We start from the raw sequence: 27621 nt of genomic DNA on the forward strand, positions 1-27621 counted from the left end.
CAGGCTTTAGCTCTGGAAATAAAGGACCAACTCCCAGCGTTCAGCCTATAAGCGTTTTGCACTTTATGCGCATGCAAACAGAGGACTGAAATTAGCTGGCCGGGTCATTCATGTCATCTAGCACAATCAAAACTCTACACGTATGTCATGTTACAACAGCTAACACAGACTCGACCCTTAATTGGTGAAATGTAGCTAATTAACTTTTCACATCAGCACCACTGAGCACGTTCTTGACCTGGCAGCTCCTGAGACAAGATGCGCGCTCCAGTGGTGTCGATCTTATCCAAACCAGTGGCAAGTGGCAGATTGTGGGCTACACATGGATGTCCAGCACACCCTACAGGATCTGTAATGAAAACCAGATGATACGTATTTGTAATATTAGAAATAAAAGGCTGCGAAACAGGCGTCTCCTTGTACAGTATGGTGACATTTTTGGCAACGCAATGCTCTAAATGACTAACTGTGACTTTGATAGGCTAATTGTATGGTAGCCATCCATCCATCCATCCATCCAAAACAGAGGCACTGAAGTATAACAACCACACCATGTTCCAGTGATCAAGAGCAGTATACTGACTCTACATTTTTGTTGTACTCTTGCTCTTATCATCAAATAATGTGCTACAGCAGTGAGAAATAACTTCACATTAATGGGACAAAACAAGGACATAAAGTGTCGACTATCAGCGAGCTGTCTTTACTTTCATGGACTGTGACTTAATGCTGGAAATATCTACTCTCCTATTTTATTTAAAATGTGATGGAGTGTTAGAAAGCTCTTCAGTTAGTCTAGTTTTTTATATTTTGAAGTTCTTTTTTATCAATGGGGACTTTTTGTGAGACATTTGTGGCTTTGACTCATTACTTTAACAATTATTAAAACAATTATCTATCAAAAACATAAACAGGTGCAGCTGCAATACAGAAAACCCTGGATCCCTGGACCATACACAAGTGACTTGCTTATTTGCCAGAAAGTGTGAAACCTGTTGAAAGTTTATAGAAGAAGGGACTCAAAGAACAATGTTCCTTGATTTTCCACATACAGTAACTGTGAGGCATGAGTAGGCTATGATGTATTAATTTATTCACCAGCACATTGCAGTGACAGTAGGGTACAGACTAGGCCAAAATATATTGGTAACTAACAAAATCAAGTATCAAGAATCATATCTAAATTATAACTTTGATGGTTGTTTCAAATGGTTCTGTGCATTGAAGATGAGTCATTCTTGCTATATGTGGCAAAAATACCTGGTCACTGTGCTTCCCTCAAAACCATAGAGACACATTAAAGATACAGTATTCCTTATTTCATCATAAAGCCCCACAGCTCTCCCAAATCACTAAAGTTTCCCTTAGCTCACCATTTACAGTCTGTTTTGAAAATCTAATGACTGACCATGATCAGACTATTTAAATGTGTCAATGAGGCTATGCAGCCATAGAGTCTTTGTAAAAGTGAGTAAGTCATTGAGATAAAGATTGTGAGAATTTGATTGATGAAGACTTATTTAATAAATGATATAAATTTTTATGGAAAGATAGAGAGAAATGATTTACTTAGAGCAAATTAAATGAACCCGGAGAGTGCTAAATCAGGTGTATTCTGTGGTATATTTTTTTTATCACCCTACTATTACTCTCTAATTATAAAATAGATCCAAACCACTGAAAATATTAAGACATAGAAGATCCTTTCCCCTACTATATTATATGTAGTCTTAATAGCTTTGGCTCCTAGAGAAGGTATGAATAAATTTCTACTTTATGTCTCCCTAGCTGTACTCAGTTTTGGTTAGAATACAACCACAGTTTGATACATATAGTACACGTTCATCTCATACATTTACATATATACAAAAAGACTTCAACAATTGGTTTGCAAGCCTTCACTTAATGATATTTCAATATGACAGATTTTACAAAATAGAATCATTTGTTTTGATATTTTTGACTATATAATATGATATTCTACAATGAAACAATTATTCGATTATCAAAACAGTTGTAGATTATTTTTTCTTCGATGAACTAATTGCTGCAGCTCTACCTGTGTATGGCTGCCTGTACGATTAGATACATCAATCTCATCGGTAATCATCAGACTGCAAAGAATACGTGAGTTGGCAGAAACAGTGATGGTTATATGTTGCCATCTAGTGGTTGGATCAGATTCCTCAAAGAGACCTGTGACGGACTACTTTTTTTCTGTTTTTGATCAGCTGTGCTTCAAACCAACTTTAATATTTACAAGTCAGACCACTTTTGACCTTCACTTGGTGTTTTCAATACGCAAACGTTTTCTTAGACACAAGTAAATTAAAACTTAGCGGTGCTTCAATCTGAATTCAATATTCACAACTCAAAGAAAGAGCAAAACCAGAGGTCCAAAAACTTTGATATCTGCAATCCTCATACACAACCACATTTTACATTTATTCTTAAGAAAAAAAAGCTTCCTAGTTTTTCTCATTGCTACATTTGTTTTGTATGAAATGATCTGTTAAAGCTCATTTCTGATTTTGACTATTTTATTTAGCTGCAGTTATTGTGTTTTAGTGCACTTCAAGATGTCATATTTTTGAAGTTGTTTGATATCGCAAACTACTCATCTCCACCTAGTCTTCACAGATTCATCAGCTTCATCACTTCATCAGCTCAGCAGCTAGTCTTCAGCCACTACCACCAGTGTCTGGACTCCAGGGGGGGATTTTTCATGCTGCTGCTCAGGGCTGATGCCCCTCAATTACAAAAATCTCCCTGTAGAGTCTAAGTGCCAAAGACTTTCTTGACAACACTTAATTATCAGTATGTCATCTGTTATAATAAACAATTACGTAAACTTCATTCACTATGTGTCTTGCCATGTAGGGGGAACAATTGTGTTATCAAGAGAAAACCTGCTGAATTGTTTCCTTCAAGGTATATGCTATATATACAAGAAGGGAGGTCTGTGAAAATGAATAGTGCTCCTGAGATATTAGACAGTATTGGGGCCACCTGAGATGCAGACAGTAAAGGACTTGATGGGAGCTCTGGTCATGAAGGAGCAGAAGTTTCTGCTGACATGTCCTCTGACTCATCTTTGAGGTTGGAAGACATGAGACAGTCGCTGTGCTGATTGCTTAATTGTCAGAGAGTAATTTCACAGGACCAGAGGTTGAAGCAACTGTTTTTTTGTTTTTTTTTTTGTTTTTTTTTTGGTCCTCTTTGAATCGCAACAGAGATTTCTCTGAAAACTAATTTTGCTTTAGTTTCTTGGGAATTAGCCCTAGGAGATGTGGCTTTGTGGAGTTGAGTTTTCAAGGTCTTGACAACAATGTTGTCAACAGCCACTCTGGGATGCTGTGGTGGCCTGCAGCATTGTTACAATATATATGCTGTGATACTTATATAGTTCACTGAACACAGCAGTGTGGATCTTTTTAGCATTATGACTCTTGGGGCTGATAACACTGTCAGAGATTATAATTTCTGGACAGTTTCTTCCATCTCTGACAGATGGTTGTTGTTGTTACAGTATCTCATTGGCTCAGTAATGTCTGGGCAGTTTTAGTGTCATTCATTAGCAACCTTATGAGCAGCAGAGTGTTATCTGTACTGTCAGACCTTGCCATTGAGTCAGAAGTAGATGCAGATGGACCAAGTAACACTGCTGAGGAACCATTTCATGGCTCTTGTAAACTGTGAAGTCGGACTGGCAGCGGGCTCTACAGGGATACACAGAAAAGCTAGTGCTCTTCCTTCAGATAACAAGCCTTCAGTTTTAGTGGATGCCTGGACAATCTGCTGACAAGTCACTGAATTCTTTATTGAATGAAGGCCAACTTTAAACTCAAACGGGCGGCAGGATCTCAGCCAGTCACTGTGAGTAGTTTTGCCAGATGACCCCTCAGCCTGAGTGACAAAATAAATCAATATAAATACATGTTCAAATTAAAAAAGAGGAGAAATAGATGCGTGACTGGAGTCCATAGTTACAGACAGCTACTCATATGATATTGTATGATTTGATAAATGACAAAGTTGACCTTGTGCCCCATCTCTTCCAACTGTTTATCTGAGCTCTTATGTGTCTTCTCCTGGATTTGTATGCAAAATCAGTGAAACTTTGAAAATTAATTACTCAATTCAAAGTCAAAGCCAAAAATTAATGAGCAGTACTTAACAATAATTTAATGTTACTCAAGAAATAAGTTGATGAGAAATCAAGTCCAATTGGCAACACTCAGAAACTGTAGAAAAAAGTCCCACACTGTCATGTGAAACGGATACCCTAGGATTTGCAGCAAAGACCAAATTCCTAGATTTTATTTTTTAATGTGGCATAAACAATAATATAAATCAATTAAGCACTAACTAACTTTTGTAATACAAAATATTAACAATGAACCAAGAAATAAAATACTTTCACATACTAGGTATATAAAAAGCATTCTGGAAAGTGGCCTGGTTCCTTCATGGTATGTTAGGGACTTGAATTGAAATTAATAATCGACAAGAACAATCACATTCAAAGCACAATAACATATAAACAAAAATAAGAGCAAACAGAGGAAACAAAGTGCCAGAGAATGAACATATAGCATAAAACAACACCCTAACCCTAAAATAATATAAAGAAGGGGGACAAGATAAATAAATGAAATACGTAAATAAATAAATGAAGGGGTACAGATTTACATCCAAGTGATTTCGGTCAAAAATGTAGGGTATAGGTTTTAAAAATTGTTTGGCTCTTTGTGGCTTAATTATTTTGCAGTTTAACTAAAGAGCTGTAATAGAGCTGAATGTCATTTAGAAGCAGATCAAAGTTGGGTTTTAAATTGGTCCATTTCATGTTATGCATATGTAATTTGTCGAAAATTACAAAAAGTTGAATTAAAAAGTGATCAGAAACAGTTGAATCGCTCGCACTGACCAGCAGATGGCAGTATAAAGCAGCTGATGAAAAAAAACAACCTCTACAACGATAATCTCGCGTTACTTGCACTAACACGTCATTCCATGATGGCTGAAGATCCTGGCGGAACATTTTTCAATTTCTCTGTCATTTTTCTTTCTTTCTCGCTACCTCAGCTTGCCATAGAGACATGGCAGGACTCACAACCCCGTTAAGCGTCCACAAATCGTTAGTGTCGACATGCCCAAGAAAGGGAACCGAAAACGGCTGAAATTTAGGGCCGGAGGCATTTGTTCGGAATCAGGTAACGTTAGGTTTACATTAACGTTTACATTAGCCTACAAGCTAACCCGCCCACTGTTAGCGCTCAACAGTGGGGTTATAAACGTTTTTACCCAAAGTTTACAACGTCGAATATGAATCATTTGACTAAACTGGTGTACTACATTACATTAAAAGTGTGGAGCTATGGTCACTTATTTTGAGTCTTTTCTAATGTTAGAAATTAAGAGCCAAAAGATCCAGTTGAATTGAACGCTAAGTCATGTGAGAAATGTAATGATTGCTGATATGTTTTAAAGAAATTCACCACCAAACCTTAAAGAACCTGATTGTTTTATTCCTAGTGACCGTTGCTGATTATGCTGATGCCGATCCAGCCGTTGTGAAGTCGGGGAGGATGAAAAAAGCTGTTGCAAATGCAGTTGAAAAAGAAGGTAAACTTTGATGAAGTATAGTCTGACAGTTATATAGCGTTAACATAATATATGTAATATTAATGAACTGAGATTACGGTGTCATTAGGCTCATATTAACATTGTGTGTTTCAGTAAAATTACTCTGTGGCCTGGAAGCATCTCAGGGTGCTGTAGAAGAGGTCCTCTCGTCTGCAATGAGTGTCATAGCAGACGCTTTGGACAGCAGTGATGACCTAGACCCCGAAGAAGAGGAAGAAAGTGAAACTAAAGTGGCTCACAAGAAGAAAAACAAGAGACGAAAGGGTATTATTTGTAACCTATTTTGGAGCATGCAAATGGAGAAAAATGAGTCAAACACGGAGGACTTGCACAGGACTTACATGAACATTTACTGTGATGTTTGTATGTTTTCACAGCGAGCAGTGAGAGCAGTGACGGGGCAGAGTATCCAGTGGACATTTGGTTAGTGCTCTCCTCTTATATTCGGCCTGAGGATGTGTGCACGTTTGCACTAATCTGTAGGAGTGCCTGGACGGTCACCTGCACTGCAGTTTTTTGGACCAGGCTCTACAGAAGGTGAGATGGCTTTATTGATCATTTCTGTGCTGTCAGTGGTGAACATATTGGTACAGATCAGCCTAGCACTTCTCTTTTTTGCACAAGCAGGAAGTTACAATGAAGTTAAACAGGAATACCTGTAAGACTTCAAGGCCCAATTTAGAAACAATGAATTAATAGTAGTGATGATTATGTACTTCACTTGAGTTTCAGTTGATTTGGAGCTAACACATTTAGTTGATTGACAGAAAAGTAGCAGTTATTTTCATAATCAATTCATTGTTTCAATCATTTTTCAAGCAAAAAATGTAATTAAAATGTGCTATATTGAGATAGGTATCGTTATTGGGATATGAGATTTTGGTCATATCGCCCAGCCCTAGCATCCATGAACTCATTTTACTTTTTTTTTTAAACAATGTAGACATAATTTTACACTTTCAGGATGTGAAATACTGTATAAAGTATGATAATTTTCTGTTAAAATGAGGATGATCAATGTTTGTTAGGACAAAATGTCATGAATGTGGTTCAGAAGTAAGAGTAAACTGACATAGTGTATAATTTATGTCTTCTTTCCCTCTCACTTTCTGTCTCTCCCTTTCAAAGGCACTACAAGATCGATGTTGATCTGCCAGTTCGTCTACTGCCTGAATCTATTGACAGGATGCACTGTCTAAGGGCCCGTGTGATTCGCTCCCTTTTCCATTTGTATGAGCCGTTCAGCTTACGTGTCTCCAAAATTCCTGCCCTGCCAGAATCCACGCCCACAACCCTGCTCAACTCCAAGGTAAATGAACATGTGTACTCAGTCACCTGTAATGTTAGAGCTATTGAAGTTTTGTTTTTATTTCATTTCTGCTACTAATTTGATATCTGAATGGTACGTAATTGGCTCATATTTAAGAGCTCAGCTTTTTTCATGTGAACTTACTCATGGTTGCATAGAAAAACTCAGTGTTAACCAAGCCTGTAGATAACCAGAATAGTAATGTCAGCTATTTAGGATTTCCAGTGTTTGGCTTAGTGAAGCCAGGTAGCTCGAAGAGGGCCGGACTAAGATCAACTCTCTTCATGTCACAGGAACATAGTGTAGAGTTTGGTTGGGCTGAAAACTTGTAGACTTGACCCTCCATGGCACTTGTTTAATCCCTCCAGGTTAAAATAGGAGAGATGTATTTCACATTTTTGTGTAGAAGTGGACATAATTCTTAATTTTTCCTTTTGCAGTGTTTATTGTTCTGGGTCAAGAAGGTGTCAGGGACTCGGCCAGAGGCATTGTGGGAGTTCAACTTCAAGTTTATACAGGAGGTAACAGCTTTCTTCAAAACCAACTGCATCCCAATATGTTAACCAAAATTGATATTGGCTTATTGTGACTGTGGTTTTTTATATTTCTCTGGTCATCTCCATCCCAGCAGGGACACAGTAAGAATGGTTGTGCCAAGTCCTTGCACATGCCCATTCAATACAAAGATGTCCACACAAACCCAGACTCTGGCTGCTACGTGCTTCAAGTCACCACACTCAACTTCATTTTCACCCCTGTGGTTATGGGCATGACGCTCACCCTGGTTAGTACAATAACTCTGGGTTTTTTGGTTGGCACTACTTTATTGGTGGAGATCTTAAAGCATTTTAAAAAATACCTGTGTTGATGAAAATAGATAATCTAAAAAAAAAAAAAGGAACATTTTAATATTTGTGGGAATTAATGTTGAAATGTGCCATTTGAGGATGTTTTTTACTGAGTGGAAATAAGTATGTTGTGCCTAAATGACCAAAAGTTCTGACTACACAACCAGCCACTGGTGTCTTTTGGTTTTATTAAATGACACATTCTGCAACTCTGCCATCAATCCCTGGCAATGCCACATTCAAGTGATGCCAAAGATGAGATAGAGCTTTTTATGTTTGTAGAAAACTGTCTGTGTGATAAATTACGAACTAGATACAGTAAAAGCTGTAAGTCTTGACAAAATCCTTGAGATATTAAGTTGGTGTTGTTTGAATCAGCTTTATCAAAGTCAGCATTAAGATCTAAGAGGACAAGGACAGACCAGCAAAGCTGTGTCTGCTCTGTTTTAATCTACTGTGATTTTTCAGAGATCTCTTATCTAATCATTTAGTCTGTTAGCTGTTCATAAATGTCTCCTTCTAGGATTTTTTATCTCTAAAAGTTGCTAGGATTGATAAGCCAGGTTTTTGGAGAAGGGCTTAAAATGTGATGGAACAAGGCCAGAGATTAGTAAAGAGTTAAATGGCAAGAACACTGGAGCAAGCCTTAGCAATAAAATCTTTTAAGAAGTCTGGTCAGGGGGATACCCAGTGAGCTGGACGTTGAAGCTACATTCTACAAAAAGAAGTCTGAGGTCTCGGCCACATAAAAGCCCTCTATTAGGAAAGTTAAGGCCAGTCTTAGTTGAATCAAGTTACAAAACACCCAGACTCTCCCTACTCACATGTTTGCTAGACACACAAATGACTGTATTTTGATGACTTTTGCCAATAGTCTGCTTGGCCTATGTTGTCTTCTGCAATAATAATCTTTTGATCTGACCATGGACTGATGAAAAAAATAAACAGCAATAGCTCCTTATTGCCTCTTCTAACCTGCGCTACTCTGTCTCTGTCTTTGTCATAGTTCACAATCAACGTCAGCACAGACATGCGCCACCACCGCGTTCGTCTGGTGTTCCAGGACTCACCGATCCCACGGGGGAAGAAAAGAGGGGATCAGGGTGGGATTCAGGTGGTGTTGGATCCCGTACACAGTGTGAAGCTCATGGACTGGTGGCATCCACAGTACCCCTTCTCGACTTAAACATAAGCGTCTTGCCCTCTCGGATCTTACTACAGCAGAACATCTCACCAAGAACCCTGCCGTCATTTCATCCCACTCGCCCAACAGAAATATGATATTGGATGATCCTGCAGAACCCTTGATTACATTCACTGACAGTGTTTCTGCACATTCACATTTTTGAACATTCGTCTGTGATAGTTAAAATAGTTAAAGTTAGGAAAACGAAAACACTTGAACTTGAAATTGGGGATTCATTGTTGGATAATGCAGAAAGCCAATATTTATTATTGGCCTAAGATGGGACACAAACCTCACCTTTCAGTGTCAAAATCAATCACAATGCATGTCTGTCCCCGACACTGTTTCCTGCTGCGTTATTTAAACATCACAGTTCTTCCTGCATTGGTACTGGATGTAAATTGTGTACTGCAGAATCGTCCAATATGAACATTATTCCTATAGCTGGTCATTAATACAAATCCGTGTCCACATAGTACCTCCTAGCCCCTAGAGATACCTGGGGCCAGATGCATAGAGCTCAAACTTTGTGTATGCACAAAGACAGAAATATGCATACACATCGTTTTGGTCCGATTTCTATAAAGCCATGTGAATGCATTGCTCTATTTCATAAGGCTCAGTCACTGTGGAAGTGGTCGCATGTGCCCAAGCCCATTTCCACTCTCACAGTTAGTCATAAATGGATGGTGACACACCCTTAGCTGTCTGGCATATAAGTAATTTGGTCTGTTTCAACACTTATTAGACTTGTCATTGAAAAGGCCGGGCAAAGAAAGAAGTGCAATTTTACAGATTGTGTTGCAACAAAGCCAGAACAGCTCTCATTAGGAAAGACTTATGCACGCCTGTGGCTATTTATATCGCCCAAATCATTGCATGTACTGGGAAATCTCAGTCATTGTAGTTAAAAATCAGAGAAATGATCTATGATTGATTTATAGCGATCAGACTTTACAAAGTGCTTCACAATTAAGGATAAAAATGAAAACCTCGTTAACACAGGGAATGTGTAAATATAAAGAATGAAATTCATGAAATGATTTAAAATCAAGTTTATAAATGCACCTTTTATTTATATTTTACAGATCACAAAAAGACTGCAAAAAGAATTACAATGAATTTGGTCTTATATGTTTCAAAAAACTGTTCATATGCTTGGTCTGAAGTATTTGTAAGGTGCACACTGCACATTTTCCTTACATAAGTGGGAAATGGCATATGCATGGCTTTTGTGTGTTCACATCATTTATACATGTGGCCCCTGGAATCTCTCCTCATCTTCAGCAGTTCCTTATTGAAAACATGCAGAGGGCTTTGTAATATGAAAAACAAAAAAAATGGCATGATAACAAAGAAAACCATTATCTGAAACAGACATTGACATTTGTGTAGTAAATGTTTAGTACACTGGACTGCATAATAGTGGAAAGTCAGTTTCAGATGGCATTCCCAAGCATTCCAGAAATCCTTCTGGGAGAAATCTCACTTAAACATTGTTTGCAAAAAACAATTCAAAGTCAAATTTTCCCCCACAATGATTTAGTAATATATATTTCACAATATATAAAATACTGCGATGTGATTACAGTGATAGTTGATAAATGTTTATATATTGCCCAGCCCTACATACATGGCAGAGAGGATCATGTGTATTTGGAGCTACCAGTTGCATAAAAAGATTTAAAAGTTTGTTATTTCTCCTACACAGACATGTGTGACACATTTTCTAGAAGAGTTTTTGAAACTTGGATTAACAGGGTTGAACATTTGTACTGTTGTCCCCTGGTTGTTTTATGCTCACTTGAAAAAGTTAATCTAAAATATTTTTGATTTGCGTTGGTTTGAATTTTGACAATGTTGCATCAACAGAGTTGTAATATCTTTTTAAAACCATGTTTTGTTTTTTCTTCAATGTATTTAATTTCAGGCAGCCTCACTTAGTATTATGTGAATATTAATGACACTGCTCTGCATTGAAGGGGCCAAAGAGATGATTTACCTCAGATGTCATCCACTCATCTGCTGATTTGGGCAGCGTTTCTTTTCTTTCAAGTGTTTCTTGGCTAAAAACACTTTGATTGTCTCCTTTTTGATTGTGTTAGCCATGTCCTCAACTGCCACCTGTGAAATATTAGTGTTAAAAGTGGTCTGTCTTTTACATATTGAATGTGAGTAGAATCATACCAATCTCATGCTTGATCATGAAGTGCTATGGAGAGAGAGAGAGCTACCATTGACATTGATTTCCTTTTTTTTTTCCATCGGACATAGTCAGAATCATTTAACCTGGATTTGCTTGCAGATATAGATATAATGTGACATTTCTGTTCATTTGATTAACCACACACAGTGTAGACTTGTAGAAACAAAAAGCTAGTTGATGGCAGTACCCCATAGCAGAAGACACTTGGATGTTCTGGTTAGCAGCAGTTGATTTTTTTCTAGTGGGTGGTCATTTTTGTCAGATAAGAATTTACTGCACTGAAATAAAGACAGAAACTGCCCATCTGAAAGCCTCCAGTCATCTGTCATAGAACATTACTTGTATTTTGCTTCCCTCTTGTGGTAATATTTGGTACTGTGTGTTGAACACAGTATCCAGTTATCCACAGAAGCTGGTTTTCTAGCAGTCTTGGATCCAGGAGCATGAATGCTTGTTTTGCTGTTATGGTATTTATGCCAGTGAACTTGCTGTATACTTGAAACAAAAATGTAAGACACCTGGACCACCAATCCCTGAAATACATCTGTCAAGATTATCAACTGTATTAGGTGGTGTTTAAAATACACAAGGATACACCTAGCCCTCCTATGCAATGTCAGTACCTTAATAGAAGTGTTAATTTGGGAACTAAAGATGGACTAACAATGCGTGGTCCCTGTGATTAAAGGAGGTGCACACAATATGTGGACCTCCTCTGCAATCTAATATAGAAAATCACAAACCATTGCCTCAAAAATACCAGATTTAGATAGTATTCACTAGAATTTTAACATTTTAGGTAAACTATGACTTTAAATGAAAACTTGTTAGGAGTCAGTGTTATTAGATGTATTGTGTAGGTTTGTATGAATAGTGTGCCCCTGGGTCCTAACATTGATAGATTAACAGCGACTAAGCTACATAATCATAATGTAAAACTGCAGTTTCACAATAAACACAGAGCGAGAAAATAAGCATCTCAATAGCTGACAGTAAAAACGATAAAGGCTCAGCTCCCCTCTTTAAACGTGTGGGTCTTGGTTTTGGCTAAAGTTAGAGGGCCTCTTAAAACTCATCTGCAGTCAACAGGCGTCACGTCATCGCCTTAAAATACCGGCGAGTGTTGCGAATATGAGAAAACTTCATTTCCCATAAACCCATTAGCGCGTTGCCATTGGCGGCGGCACAGGTGACCGCAGACGTTCTGAGTTGTGACAACATCTCGACGGTCTAAACGACAACAAATTAGCCTCCGAGGTGCAGGCGAGTGTGCGTAGCGTAGCAGTCTGTGGAAATACAGAGACGCTTAAAACTCTTAGAGGTTTTTTTTTTCTTGAACACGACCTTTTTTTCCTCTGAGAGTGTCTGACAAGTTTGGTATTAACAGAGCGCAAGAGAGAAGTGGGCACGCACTTTTCCTGAACCTGACTCCTCACTTCGTTCTGTCTGACCTTCACAGCGGGTAAGTGATATTTCACCACCGCCACTGAAGTGTTACTCCTTAAAAAAAACACCACCACCTCTGGAAAACACCACCAGCTTAACATTTTAAGTGCATATTTCTTGCTTTTACGTACAAAGTTTTGTGATTAATTTGAGCTGTTTGAGCTAAGTGAATAAGGTAAAAGTAGCCAATTTGTCCATGCAAATAAACGCATGATTTACGTCTTGTAGTTTTCAATTAAATGTTGCAAAAATCATTGCACAAGAACTAAATATACATGTATGTATTGTTCATGAGACATGTAGGCTAGCAATGCATGCTTATTGCTATGCTTCATCCTTAAACTTTACATGCAATTTGATCAAGATTTTGTTTCATGTGAATTTTTTTTATGAATCTGAGTAGAGCAAGTGCACACAGAGAAAGACATTTACTAGCATTTAACTATAACTAATGAGCAAAATAGTCAAAACATTGTCTTCACATGCCATAAGATGCAATTATTTCATTCGAGTTTTATAAAAGTAAAGAATAATTTAATTTAAATAAATAATGCAGTTTGTCTTTTTGCTGGGAACCAATGGGTTAAACTTTAATGCACAACTTTCCCCTTTTCATTGTCATCAGGGAGTCTCTGCTGAGAGCTGCCCCTCTTGCCATTTATAAGCAGTAGTCAGGCCAGTATCAGTAACAACACCTCAGCCTCGGGGTATGCTGCTATGTATAAGCTGTGACTTTCTAAACTGTACCGACTGTAATACTCTGCTGCTTATTCAAGTACTTTGGCTGAAAGTCCTGCGCAGTGCCAACACTAAAATAATGAAGGCACCACCGACCATTTATGTCCTCTTTGTCCCCTCTCTGCAGTGGGCTTAATTTACATACCATGTGTTTATTATTAGTGTGCGCGCGGGTAGAATGGAGGCTACAACTGGTTATGTCTGCTATCACAGTGATGCAATGTCAACATATTATTCCAGAAATGACATATGACAGATCTGTTGCATTTAGCTGTGATTTTAATGGGAACTATGTGTTTTGTTTTACTGTTGAATATGGTCAAACTATTTGACCATATTCAACATCTTGCAGTGCAAGTTGCAGTAAAACGTGTGGTATTTGTACATTAATCCATCTGCATTTAACTATATTAAGCATGGTTATCATCATTTTTGCCATACCAAATTATTAACCATGGTCAGTTTATATTTGAAGATTTACACTTATATGAGAGTGAATGAAAAAAAAGTGCTTTAAGGACAGACCAGACTGCTTTTGTCTTCTTAAGTTTACCTTCAGTGAAGGTCTAACTCTGAGGCTTGTAGGCTGCCCTACATGTCTCCTTACCTCCTAACAATACACCAATAATGTGTTTGACATTAAACTCTGGTCCCTGGCCCTTGACCTCTCTGCCTGGTCTCTGTGATTATCTGTACCATTCTCCAGAGGACACAATAAGGTTCAAAGGTCAGAACAGAAAGGTCTCAACTGGTCTGATAGCTTTTAACTGATGTGAAAACCTTTTCCTCAAGCTTGTGCTTACGGACATGACTTGTCTACTTTCATTCTTAGTGCATTTCCCAGAAATGTCCCCTAGACGTTGTCGTTGTCTTTTGGTGACCATGGTTTGTTATGAAACATTACAATGACTGCTTATGATGTCAGTTGGTAGAAATAGGAAATCAAGAGTTCAACTGTCCCACTAAACTAGGCATAAGTATGATTATGAAATAGATTTTGGAAGGTAGATTTTAATTTATGAACAATATAAAAGGGAAGAAATATTAGAAAAAATTGCACAGGATCACTGAGTTCAGTCAACCACATGGACGTTTTTTGTATTTTGGTGACACTGGTATGTTTCTATATTGGTTTGATACACCATACAGACAGAAATGTGATACGGAAGGACACGAGAACTACCATGTCTTTGTAGCTCCACTGTTGTTCACTGTTATGGAGACACACAGCAGCGCAGACAGATGGGCGTGCACATGCATGGGAGAGGGTTCAGCTGCAGGTCTGAGGAAAACTGTGTTTTAATGCATCAGATTCATTTGTGAGGCCGGCTGGGCACATTCATATGTAGAATATTCACTCATTTCATATGTAACACACTTGCAGACACTCAGTGGATGTGTTGTTGTTGTTGTTGTTGTTGTGGATGTGCGTTTGGGTCGTACTTTGAGTATTTTTCACACTACATTGATATAGAATTGAAGCATGTGAGTTCAGTGTACATGGTACAGTTATGTCATCACACTGTTAAACCTGAATTACCATTCTCCTGGAAAGACACAAAAACTCTCCTCCACTATCTGTTTCTCTTTTTCATCGTCTTCATCTGCCTCTCCCTCGTTTCTGTGAATCCATTCATGAAAAAATTTCCATTGCGTAACCTGATCAGAAAGATAGATCTACTGTACTGCAACACTGGCACATAGTTTAGCTGTAACCGTAACACTTATAGCCTGATCAATACTGGACTTTTGAGGCCGTTACTGATATAGATATTTGTGAGTTTTAAAATTCTGATAACAATTTATTGGCTGATTGTAATATGTTATAACATAAACAAACAATCTTGATACGGATCCCTTATTGTTAATTTTATTTTTTTTAAAGGAATTATGATAAAGATGCATACTGAGCAAGACATTTTACAGTTGAGTTCCCTGTTTAGTGTCGTCGGGTAAGGCTAACTCGTTGCAACTTTGGAGCTAACCCCCTTCACTTTTCCAGCAGTTGGGGAAACAACAGACCTAACTTTTCTTGGTCTTGAGAAGCTGCAGCATTTAATTAACTGAAACACTGTGGTCTATACTGTAGATTTACTGCCAGACTGACAAGTTACTGCTAACCTTTTCTTCTGCTCAGCTTGCTCGCACACACTTAACCACTCACTTGCTACGCACACACATTACGTACTGCCTTATTCCTTATGGCAACTACCACGAGTTTCCCAGGCAACAACACAAAGTTTGACTCTCGTTTCGGAACAGCGCTGCACAGAGATGCCCCAAACATTATTGATTTCCAAATTAATGGATATTTGGCATTATTTTTGGCATTAAAAAAATGTTTTTTTGGCCTGGCGGGGGTCCTTGTTGGCCTGGCGGGCTGCCAGGGAAACATATAGGGAAATATAGGGAAACACTGAAGTTATCTGTGTAGTTGCTGTAGACCTTTATCTGTACTTAACTCACTCCATCTCTAATTTTTAAAACAAGTGTGTTTACAATGGTGTGTTGAAAATGAGACAGAGGCACATAGAGGAGTCAGTGGGGTTATGGAGTACATGCAGTATGAAGGGTCAGGGGTCAGTAAACACACTGATCTGTGAGGTCATTGTCAGCAAGGTGACAGGTCACTGGCCAGTATGTGGAGCAGCGGTGGTGCCTGACAGACTAATCGCACTCTCTCCAATAGCACAGCTGCAGCCTGCTCAGATGGCCATCAATGGAAAAGAGTCAAGTATCAAGCAGTGAAACATTTACAATTTCATTTAGCAGACGCTAAATGAAATTGTAAATTGTAAATCTCAGGAGAGGTGGCCATTTTGACTAACTGTTCTAATTAAATTACTATAACTATACTGGAGCATTCCTCTTGCTTGGCTTGTGTTTGTGGGTGTATGTATGTGTATGAATGTGTGACACATACAAACTGATCACCTCGTCATAGTGCACAAATTAGCGCAAGCATGTGTGCTATGTATATGGAAAAGTGTGTTTGTGGTCATATTTTCAGCCTCATTGGACTCATGTCCGCTTGTAAGTGTTGGTGATGGGGTTAATTTTCTTCAGGTAAACAGAAGCACCCGTACACACAGACACACACACACACACACACATACACACACACACATATGCACACTGGCCAGGTTGAATGGATGTACTCTAGTGTGAAAGAGCATCAGGTGTGTGTAAACACAGCTTCATCCGTTTGCCATATGGACAGATCTCCCCTGACCTGGACAGCTTTGTGACTGGACAAGGAAAAGGTGTTGTATGAGAAACTCTCTCAATGATAAAATGAATTTCCCTTAGAAACAAAACAGAAAGAAAGACAGAAAGGCCAAAGTGCGGTAAAGTTTTGTCACCAAAGGTCGGACTTTTTCTTGAAAACCACTGGAATGACAGTCTGACATGTGATATATGACAACATGACCCATGATCTATCAGAGGTGAGTGTGGGTGGGATGTTTTGGGGCATGTGCTGAATGTGTGACTCCACTTCCTCATCTTAGCTTCATTCCACTGTCTCATATCCTCTTTTGACTGATAAACAGTAGTGACAGTCTTAAGTTGCCTCTGTTTTCTGTAAGAATGGTGCCTCAGCTGCATCTGTGAAACACATATTGCCCTGTTGTGTATATTTGGACAATTTGCTTGTTAGTATGAACTGCAGGAGTCGGCTGTAGTTTGCGGTTGTAGCTCTCTGCAAGTTTAGCTTTCTCAAAGGATGTCAGAGTTATATTTTTATCTCCTTACAAAGATTTTTAGCACCACCTATAAACACCACCTCAAATGGTGAGGTCATGACTGTTTGGTAAAACAGATGTTAACTGTAACAAATGACCAAATCTTAGTTTAGGTCTAATTTTAAAGAAAATTAAACTTCAAGGCTAAGATGTTAAGATAAAGGTTTTGTCTGCTTATATTTAACCCCATTTTCAAGATCTTTCTGTTTTACTGGTCAGAACTGCCCTTGATCAACTTCAGCTGATCACACTTTCTTATTCACAAGAAACTGTTTCTCATATGAACTCTGCTGCCTGTTCCCTTAATATTATGCCCTCTAGGCTCCTTAAACAGGTTTTGCACAATGACATTCCTAGTATTCTTTCCATTGCTAGTAGTTTTTAGACTAATTGCAATAGAAATTGAAACTGAAAGGTTTTTCTCTCCACAACATTTTCTATCCATTCCTGTCTGGTTTTAGGGCTTTGCATACAACAGAATCAGATCTTATGAGGAAGTTAAATTTCCTACTGATGACTTATTACACGACTGTGCGATCATACTCATCTTGAATATCATGTCTGGCTTTGTTTAGGTAGACCATGACTTACTGACTGTCTTCAGCATATAGCTAGTATCAGTGCTACAGCCCTTCTACTGTTTTTTACCTTCAATGATGTAAACTGCACCTTTTTAGTTAACATGTGAAGTTTTTAGCCACAATACCAGTGTGGGTCTAGGGATGTCGGTCTTTTGGTCTACCACTTTGGTCTAGACTGAAATATCTCATCATCAACTGGACTGATTGAGGAGGCATTTTGTACAGGCATTCATGGTCCCCAGAGGATGAATCTTACTGATGTTGGTGATTTTTCCATTTAGCATCACCATGAGGTTTGTAGTTTTGAGTAAAACGTCTTGACAGCTATTGGGTGGATTGCCAAAATGAGGGACAGACATTCATGCTCCTCTCAAGGTGAATTATAATCACTTTGGTGATCCTCCGACTTTTGATCTTGTGCTATCATCAGGTCAAAATTTTAATGTGTTGAATAATTTGGTTTATGAGCAAATACCTGTGTAGCTAATGACATTCCCATCTGTAGTTTGTCTTTGCTAAAATGATCAGCTAGTTCAAAGCACTGCTGTGTCTAAGTATAGCCTCACAGAGCAGCTAGCATGGCTGTTGACTCTTAGCCTTGTATATCTAGGAGCTAGATATGCAGAGCTAGATATGCAGAGCTAGATATGCAGAGCTAGGAACACACAAGACTCTACTTTAGGTTCTCATTACCTAATGTTTGTTTATAAGATCCTGAAATGCTTGGCCCCTTCATATATCTCTGATGTTTTACTACTCCGTGTTCTTCAGATCACTCCAGGTAATTTGATCTAAGGCTGCATGCTGTTCCTCTGGTGAAGGGTAATAAGGATCATAATCTTGCTGTGATTCAGAGACTGTGGAATAACCTTGCCTTAACATCGGGTCTGCCTTCACTATTGACACTCTTGAATCTAGCCTCTGTACATATCTCTATCTTTGAGACCATCTTCATTGAAAATACCATATTTTGTTCCTGTTTTAGTTTTTTATCCGTATTTATCCATAATTTTCCATCCCAGAAATTAGCCTTTGTTAACAAGTTGCATTTATGACTCTTAATCAAATCACTATTTTATGTTATTTTGTTCCAATTATTTGTTGTTATTTATTCCAGAAACACTTGTGCGGCAATTGCCTTTAATTAAATAAAAGAAGAAATAGAAGAGGAAATTTAACCTTTTGCAGTTTCACAATAAGCATTTTTATGTTCTGTAAATGTTTTACACATTTTCTGAGATGGATGGTTACTTTTGCAGACATTTATCATAGATACAAGATTCAAACATTGTTATATCTTAAGTACATCATATTAGTGGCTATTTTCACTAAAATTAAACTAAAACTACAATTAAAATCAACTAAAATTAAGATTTTATTCTCACTTTCCAGCAGGTGCTCTTCTCTCCTTTCACAGTTTAGGATTAGTAATTCTGAAAACTACAGCAAATGTCGGTAACAACTGTTTTTTGCCTGAGTTTATTGATATTTTTTGGGGATTATCTCTTCCTCTGCTTTGTTAGTGTCAGTCATAGTCTGTGACAGAAACAACTGTAGTGAAAACTCAGTGATATACTGTTTAAGGTTGTGTGTGTGTGTCTGTGTATGGAGACAGAGCATTCCTTTGTGTGCACTATTTAATCAAAAACTGTCCCCATATTTGGTCAGAGGACATGAAAAGGATGCTGATCTGACACACACACACACACACACACACACACACACACACGCACACACAATGTTCTCTTGTAAGCTTATTTATTGATTATCACCCTCTTGGCAAGATGGCCGCATGGTCTCTTCTCCCGAATGCAGGTAGCAGTTCCACTCTGTAGCCATTTTGAATGGTGTGTAGCAGTGATCCAGAGGTTAAATCCCCTTTTGGCACAGTCAATATGTTGATGGAAGTCAGGCATAAACTTCTTAAGGTTAGCCTGTTTGCAGTCTTAAGACTTCCATCAACATATTGACTGAGCCACAAAGGGAATCAACACTCTGGATCACTGCTACACGCCATTCAAAATGGCTACAGAGTGGAACTGCTACCTGCGTTTGGGAAGAGAGACCATACAGCCATATTGCTGAGGTCAAATTATGTAAACAAACTACGACACATGCCCCCAGTGACACAAGAGGTCAGAAAATGGTCAGGCCAATCAGAGGCCGCCCTACAGTCTGCACTACATGATGCAGTCTGGAGCACGTTCCAGGACACCACCGTCGACGTCACCGACGACATCAATGGATTCACTGAGTCTGTGGTGGATTTAATTTGTGAAACAGCAGAAGCAATTGTACCCAAAACAGTTAAATCTTTCCACAACCAGAAACTATGTATTACTAGAACCATCCGGGATGCCATAATCACATGCACTGCAGCCTACAACTTAGGGCTGCAGTTTGTAAACAATGGCAATTATAAAGCAGCAGCCTACAATGTCAGAAGAGCAGTAAATGGGGCAAACCGGGTGTACGTGAAGAAAGTGGAACTGCAGTTCCAGGAGAGCAATCCCAGAAGCATGTGGTGAGGTCCAAGAACTATGACAGAAACTATAATAATATCTGTTTCCACAGTAAATCATCTGTTGAGTGTTTTATGGTTATTTATTTGTGCTTTAGAACGTAACTGCCATGAAATAAACAGAAAATAACGTTTTATTTCTCTAATTCACCGGCTTTGTTCTCTCTACCGCCACTCCCTCTCCTCACTTGACCACTGCCATGCTGTTTCTCTCTCTTGCTCAATCATAATCTCAGCTCGCCTGCACTATCGCTCTTTTTCTTTCGTCTTTTTAAAAATGAGACGGGAAGCCAACAACAAAGTCTAACTTTACTTTAACCTTATCAAACAAAGAGAAATGTCCTCCCCTTGTCCTAAACTGGTCCTAAATCAATACTAGAGTTCTTCCTTGTTTTATGAATGAAGCAGTACACAGACACACAAAGTGTGTGTTTGTTTGACCAATCAGTGACGGTCATCCTTGCAAACCCTGCCCCCTTTGAGGGGTTACTATCTGCAGTGGAAAATGAAATCCAGAAAAGTAGGGTCGAGTCAAGCTGGTACCATGTAGCGGAAACACGGCATTGGTGTCCACATCACTGAGGGCCTGCCCGGGGCACTGCATACGGACTCAGTGGTGTGAAAGGCAAGGCAGAGACTGGTTCACCTAAGACACTTGAGAAAATTCTGAGTATCCCCTCCAATACTGAGGAATTTCTACTCCTGTACCATCAAGAGCCTCCTGACGGGAACATCACTGCTTGGTACTGAAACAGCACAGAACAGGACCACAAGGCCCTGCAAAGAGTGGTTTGTTCAGCTGAACATACAATAGGCAGTGCTCTACCCTGCCTAAAGGATATTTACACCAGGTGCTGCAAGAATAAGGCTAGGAGAATCATTAAGGATCCTAACCACCCAGATAATGACCTTTTCTCCCTGCTGCCGTTGGGAAGAAGGTATCAGATGCACCAGGCCAGCACTGAGAGGCTCAGGAAGAGCTTCTACCCTCAGGCCACTAGGATCCTGAATAAGGTCACTGCCTAAAACTGCCCTCCACCACCCCACCCCCATCATATACATATATTTATCACTATTCCAATTCTATTAAAACTCTTTTTATCGCACAAATTGAAGGAACTGGTGGGATTACATTTCACTATGTGATTACATGTGAAAAACTTGATTGATTGATAGATTGAAGACAGATGGTTAGAGTGATGGGGAGGGGAAAGTTTAGTAAAGGATCAGGTTTTGGTGTGTGACAGGTGTAGTGAAATTAATGTGTGTGTGTGTGTGTGTGTGTGTGTGTGTGTTTGTGTGTACCTTATCTCCCAACTCATCTCTCAAATGCTTTCCATTCCATTTCACCGTACATGGTGACTCTCACCCATGCAAAAAGAAATGCTGTGCGGCTGGTTGGCAGGTTATTGCATGTACTCTCTGTCTCACACAAACACACCCATAGTTCCCCACTTTTGTGTACTCAGTATTAATAACGGATAATTTATATGCTCCAAATTGAATAGGGGTGCTCTGAAAATCTAGTGGCTTAGTACATCATGATTTGGACATCCACCCATAGCAGCCTATATTATGCATCAAGTGGAGATCTGAATGTATTTTTCTGTTTGTAAATTGCAAAGGTGGCCAAATCATGGGGGTAAAATACAAAGATCCATGGAATTAAAATACATACACATAATTTTGGATAATGTCATGAGACATAGCTGATGATATGTATCATCAAACCACAAAAGCAGTCTCACAGATGCAGTAATACTTATGCACACAACTCGAGTTCACCTCAGGTCATATGACATAACGCCTATAGTATGAGGAAGTGTTGCTGTTTTCATAAGCATGCATTATTTTAGTAGAAAACAAGTCACAGACAGGTGGATATTCAAAATATCAGCATATTCTAACCTGTGCTAGACCCACAGGTGGATCCATATTTGCAAAGTCTTGTTTAAACTCTCAGAACTTTGTTTGATAATCTATTTTAGATTTTATTGTTTTCAAAGATAAAATTTTTTTCGGGCTACTGAGAGATGTCCCACACAGACAAAATGTGTGATATAGATGAAATGACATATGCAAACCACAAGTTTGAAGAGTTAAATTGCAGACTTGTTGTCTGTGGCCCTAGCTACAACTATACTGACAGCAGTGTTTGTCCTACTTAACAGAGAGATAGGTTAGCATAGCTGGATCAGACTTCACTCAGACAAATCAACACAATCGTTCAACACTTTCAATAGAGCTACAATGATGGTCTATATGTGTAGTATTTGTTTGCAGTCTCTTTGCAACCATGGTGATTGAGGGAGTAAATGTCGGGTAACTTGCCCATTGGACAAGTAGAGAGGGTCTTGGGTGGTGTGTGTGTGTTTGCTTGTGTGTAGATGTATGTGTGTATACGTGTGTGTGTTGGGGTCCTGCCTCCTCCATAGGCCATTGTCAAAAGAGTACAAGGCTGTCTTGGTCAATGATTTCTCCGCCTACACATAGGTCTTATGATTGGCCAGACTTGACAGGAACGCAGCTTTCCCAACCAATAAGCTGAGGGCCTGGAGGGGTCCTGCCCCTGGACCAAAATAACCCAGTAAATACACTGCGGGCACTATGAGAACTGGAGCTGGCCCACTGTTGAATGCTTTGTGTACAAACAAGGGATGCTTGTCAGCCGGGTACTGCTGAACCATGCTGGCCAGTGTTCTCTTCTGTTGTGATAGGCACAACTAGCTGAGTGGCACTTTGATACCAATGTTTGTGTTTCTGCATTGAGGGATACAGGATGGGGGGAGTGTGGATGGAGGGATACAAATAGTTGGGTTACGTACTGTACAGGGATGAAAGAAAGACGGCCTGAGATAAAGTTTTATGGCAGCGCACCTCTTGCCAAAACATAACACACACAATGCACAGACGATCTCTGAGGAGCTTGTTCGCTTTGTCTATGTGTCTGTGTTGCATATAATGGACATACTCAGCATGTGGCATTACCTATTTACAGTATGCGTGTGTTTATGTGTGGATACCCTGAGGCAGATGCAGATTGATTTGCTGATTGATTTTAAAGCTCATCATTCAGTATTCTAAGTGACTGAGCTGAACTGAGTTTATTTTTTGCAAGTTTTGGTCGCTGAAACTTGAATCATTTTTGTTCTGTATGTCCTATAATATGTTACGCCATTGTGCATGAACTCACTAGGAGCACCACACCACTAGGAGGCTCCTTTAATGGTCCTATCAGCAAGTAGTTGTCATCCTTATCTCTGGTGCACTGTTGTAGGAGGGATATGCTTCAGTGTATAGTGTATTTTTGATTGTGTCTGTCATTGAGAAGAGGAGGAGGCATGATTAACGATGTGACTTTTACTACTGTTAACAAATCTTACAGTGCACTTCTTCAGGGGAATTTCTATTTTAACTGGAACTCAATAGCCTATCACAGGGCTTGTTGGGAAATAAACACACTATACATTAGGTAATAACCTGCATACAGTTGTGTGTGTGTGTGGGTATATACACGTTTTTATACAAGATGTGCTTTTGCTCTACTGTATAGTATCCATAGACAAGCTTAGCATGTAAGATTTGCATTCCATAACATTTCATCTAGTAATGTGCTTACAGAATTGTAAGGGTCCTCTACATTATTTTCATAGTGTACCCAACAAAAATGTGTCATACACTACACTGTAGCATCTAAAATGTACTTAAAGCATGTTTTTTTTTAAATTCATGAAATTGTGCAGGTGATTACATAAGAAACACAGTGTCACAACTAATCAGTGATGCCTGAGTGATGTTCATTTTGATCCATTTACAACTGTCATTACATATCTGCTGTGATTCGGTGATCTGTGGGAGTTTCACCTGTTCACATTTTTCAAAATGCATCCTGTTTGAGGTTTTTGTATATTTCCTACACCCCTAATTCATCTTTTGAAAATGCACTGACCAGGACTTTCAGTAAATGATGGCAAAATTTATCACAACGAATGTTCCATTTTATATAAGGCAGCAACGAACGATTACTCATACTGAGTGGATTATCTATAACAATAAATATGCTATTACTTCCTGTCCTCTGATCGTGTATAGGCTTGTTATCATAAAGTCTTATTGCCCTCTGAGCACATGGGTTTGTGTGTGCATTCGGGTGTATGTGGCTGAATGGCAGTGTGTGGGAATTCAATTAGAGAAGTAAATATGCTGATTCACTGCCTCATATTTCAGAAAAAAACACATGCATAATGACCTAGCAGATAAAAAAGGGAATTGCCTTCAGGGTCTGTGTGTCTGTATGCACGCACATGTGGAGGTGTTGTGCATATGCTGTGCACTGCTCTAAGAAGGAGGCTGGACTGGAAGAGGAGTTCCTTATTAGAGAGAAAAGAGAGAGAGGAAGAGAGATGAGTTTACTGGACACAGGGCTCTCCTTGTTGTTGCCCCAGACTACGGCTTTCAGGCTAATTTAGGGGAAGAGGAGGAGAGTGGGAGGAGGAGGAGGAGGAATAGGAAGCTGAGCTGGTGGTTAGAGAGAGAGAGGTAGGTGACTAATAGTGACTGTCACTCAGCATACTGTAACGGCCAGCGGAGGGAGGAGTGGCGTCACAACCAGTGAACCGGCATATGTATGCTCTAGTTCGGTGGGCTCAGTCAGCAAACGTGGGCTCAGTCAGCAAACTGTCTGTCTCTGCCAGTGAGTGTGTGTATCAACACGTGGAGGAGCAGATTTCACTTGGATACACTATGTTGTCTTTGGGATAGCTGGAGAGTTGTTGGTAAGAAGTTCAATCATTCTAATCATTCAGTATGTCAGTGTTTGTTACTTCCTGGCATTTGGATATGATGCTGTCAATTTGAGCTGCAGTCATGCTGATTTGCTGTTGAATCAAAACTGAAATTGAGGATATTTGAACAGATTTTGTGAAGTGTTTTTAGTGACATACAGGTCCTTTTTTAAAATTCAGCAGATGCAGCAGCAGCAGCAGCGTTGGTGAAATTGCTGTTGACAGTAAACTGATACTTATTACATTTTGCAGCTTGACCTTTCAAAAATAGAAATAGGATCTAGAGTCATCACTGCATAATTTAGCAATGTAATGATTGGTTATGTGCACTTAAGTGGAGGTAAAATGTCAGAGTTGTGGTGCTAATGTGTGGCAGTTTGGTTAGGAGACAATGAAGGTTACTACATGAAATACAACAGTTCTCCAATGTTTGCTTTTATGCCAAAATGCATTGCGTTAAACAGAGTTTTTAGAGATCATTTGTGTCTGTAGTGGTGCTATACTAGTTGATAAGTTACTAGCATTATACCTGCACTACAACAGGTTGACTAAATGTATATATCTCATGATCTGATTGTGAATACCTGTATGTGCATATTCTCTATATGATTTGTGCATGTACCACACAGGCTAACCATTTTGGTTTAGATTAGACAACATTCACTTTATTTTAGACATTTTAGAATTTCATGCACTCCTCAGTCATAAGAAATGTGGTGTGAAACAGTTTTTGTTCTTTCCCTGGGGTGCCTGCAGAGGAAGTTGCTTCACCACTGACAAAACTAGGAGTTGTGAAAACTGATGGAAGAAAAGGAGAAGTGATGCGTTGTGGTTATTATTGATGATGCTGGTCTGTTGTCTTTCCTGTGTCTTATTGTGTTGTACTTTGATTAGACATGTCTGAAAGTGTGTCTGTGTTGCGATTTCTTCGCTAGTTGCACATGACCCTCTTATCTATGGTCTGTGTAGTGGAAGCAAAGCAGAGTTAACTGAGGAAAGCAGGACTGAGATTCCCTCTGGGCAAGGGTCTCTCTTGGTCGACTATATATAGACTGTGTTTAGAAGGTGACGGACATTGTGATTCACACACAATGTTGATGAGTTATAGTGATTCATCCAGATGACCTTCAGGAAGTTAGTTACTGAACAGAAATGCTAAGCTTGTAGGTGGTAATTCATGTCAAAAGCTTTTTAGAGACAAAGTGGGCAGTTGTTGCCTGTAAGTTATGCTGAAGATTCTATTCACCTCAAGTTTACTAACCAGCTGAGGACACTGACCCTTTTACAGCAGTTGTCATACATCCAACTGTTAACTACAGCCATGCTAAAATGTATAACAGAAAGAGGGCAGTGTTTTGAATTTGTTACTTTTATGCTCAACCCAGTCGTTGTTATTGTAAAACCTCTCTCCACAGACATGCTTTCATTCATTTGATAAACAGATCTAGAAGCCACACATGAGTAGAAAAGTCTTCATGGCAAGAACCAGCTGCCAATCAGCTGCAGCGATTTATGAAACACAATTAAACAGCTGAATTGAATTAAATGTCTCTCATGCAACAGAATTTCAGTCGAGAATATCCTCTCTTTACACCCTTCAGTGAGTGCAGATACTTGGGTCTAACCATGGTCTGTTGCTTTCCCTGCTTCCGCTGTGGAAAGTCTTCTCTTTTTTAAGTTCTTCAGTGTGTGTTGCACACCTGCTGCTTTCCCCTATTGAATACTCCACTGCCTCCTCTGTTGCTCCTCCAAAACTACCAGTCACATATTGTGTGTTACAGCTATTCACTTCATCTGTCTATTTTTACATTCATTTTACAATTTATAACCAAGCATCTTTCCTTTCTTTGTTTCTTTCTTTGTTTTTGTCTTTCTCTCTTTGTTTCATTTTTCTCCCTGTTCCACCCCTTCATAACCTTCCTTCATCCCTCCCTGCCCCATGATCTCCTCCCTGCAGATTGCCATCCACTCTCCTCAGCGTCCAGACATGTAGTCAGCAGCATAAGCAGAGCGCATTCCTGTTTGTGAACTCTTTTTCTTCTCAAACAGGTAATTGTACATGTGTCTATATGTGTCTGTCTCTGTGCACTTATGTGCTTTTGTTTGTATGCTACAGTAGAAATCCACCCTTCCACTGATATGATGTCTACCCTCCTTTAACACAGCAGGCCATCCTGACTTAAATTACTTACTAGGATCCTGAAGTGACCTCATTGACTCTGGTGTACATCCTACATAACCCCTGTAATGCTCTAACTAAATCCCCAGTATCAGTTGTAATTAGTCCAGATGTGAGGTGGTAACAGGAAGGTTTTTATAGCTAAAGCAGCATTAGTTGACCCAACAGAATACCAGAACTGAATGTTTGAAAATTATCTGACTGTCTGCCAGTCTGTCTGTCGGCATGTCCATGCTGGTTCGGTGTGTTCTTGTCGCTAGGGGATACAGCTGTTTGTGTGTGTGTGAGACCAGAGAGGAAGGGGTAAGGACCCCATACTTGCCATGCCAGCCTTGTCACATGATCCTACCAACCTTCCTCGATGAGTGTGTGCGGTGGTTTATTGATACCGGAGGTCTGTTTACATGTTCTGAAAGAGTCTACTCAAAAGC

The 27621-nt window shown here is 39.3% G+C and overlaps 2 protein-coding genes across 9 annotated transcripts in view; both read left to right on the forward strand.

Annotated features, from left to right (window-relative positions):
* Positions 1 to 5002: 5002 nt before the first annotated feature.
* tmem183a (transmembrane protein 183A) lies at positions 5003 to 11503 on the forward strand. 2 transcript variants are annotated; one of them, XM_042405900.1, is made up of 8 exons: positions 5003 to 5216; positions 5539 to 5628; positions 5743 to 5913; positions 6027 to 6186; positions 6778 to 6958; positions 7399 to 7479; positions 7587 to 7742; positions 8813 to 11503. In XM_042405900.1, exons 1-8 carry the CDS (start codon positions 5153 to 5155, stop codon positions 8990 to 8992), a joined length of 1083 nt encoding a protein of 360 aa, XP_042261834.1. In that variant the 5' UTR covers positions 5003 to 5152; the 3' UTR covers positions 8993 to 11503. The 2 variants fall into 2 exon arrangements, with proteins under 2 accessions (XP_042261834.1, XP_042261835.1); XM_042405901.1 differs by having other exon boundaries at positions 7590 to 7742.
* Positions 11504 to 12397: 894 nt separating this feature from the next.
* Positions 12398 to 27621, forward strand: part of tfeb (transcription factor EB) — a 36191-nt gene continuing 20967 nt past the window's right edge. For 3 of the 7 annotated variants that reach the window (XM_042405893.1, XM_042405897.1, XM_042405896.1), the window contains exon 1: positions 12398 to 12660. The gene's annotated coding sequence lies outside the window, so the exon portion shown is untranslated. Of the gene's footprint in view, positions 12661 to 24841; positions 25003 to 26968; positions 27061 to 27621 lie in introns of those variants that run through there. The other 4 variants (XM_042405898.1, XM_042405899.1, XM_042405894.1 and 1 more) reach the window with 3 other exon arrangements.

Source organism: Thunnus maccoyii, chromosome 3 (assembly GCF_910596095.1).
Source record: "Thunnus maccoyii chromosome 3, fThuMac1.1, whole genome shotgun sequence".
Lineage (NCBI taxonomy): Eukaryota > Metazoa > Chordata > Actinopteri > Scombriformes > Scombridae > Thunnus > Thunnus maccoyii.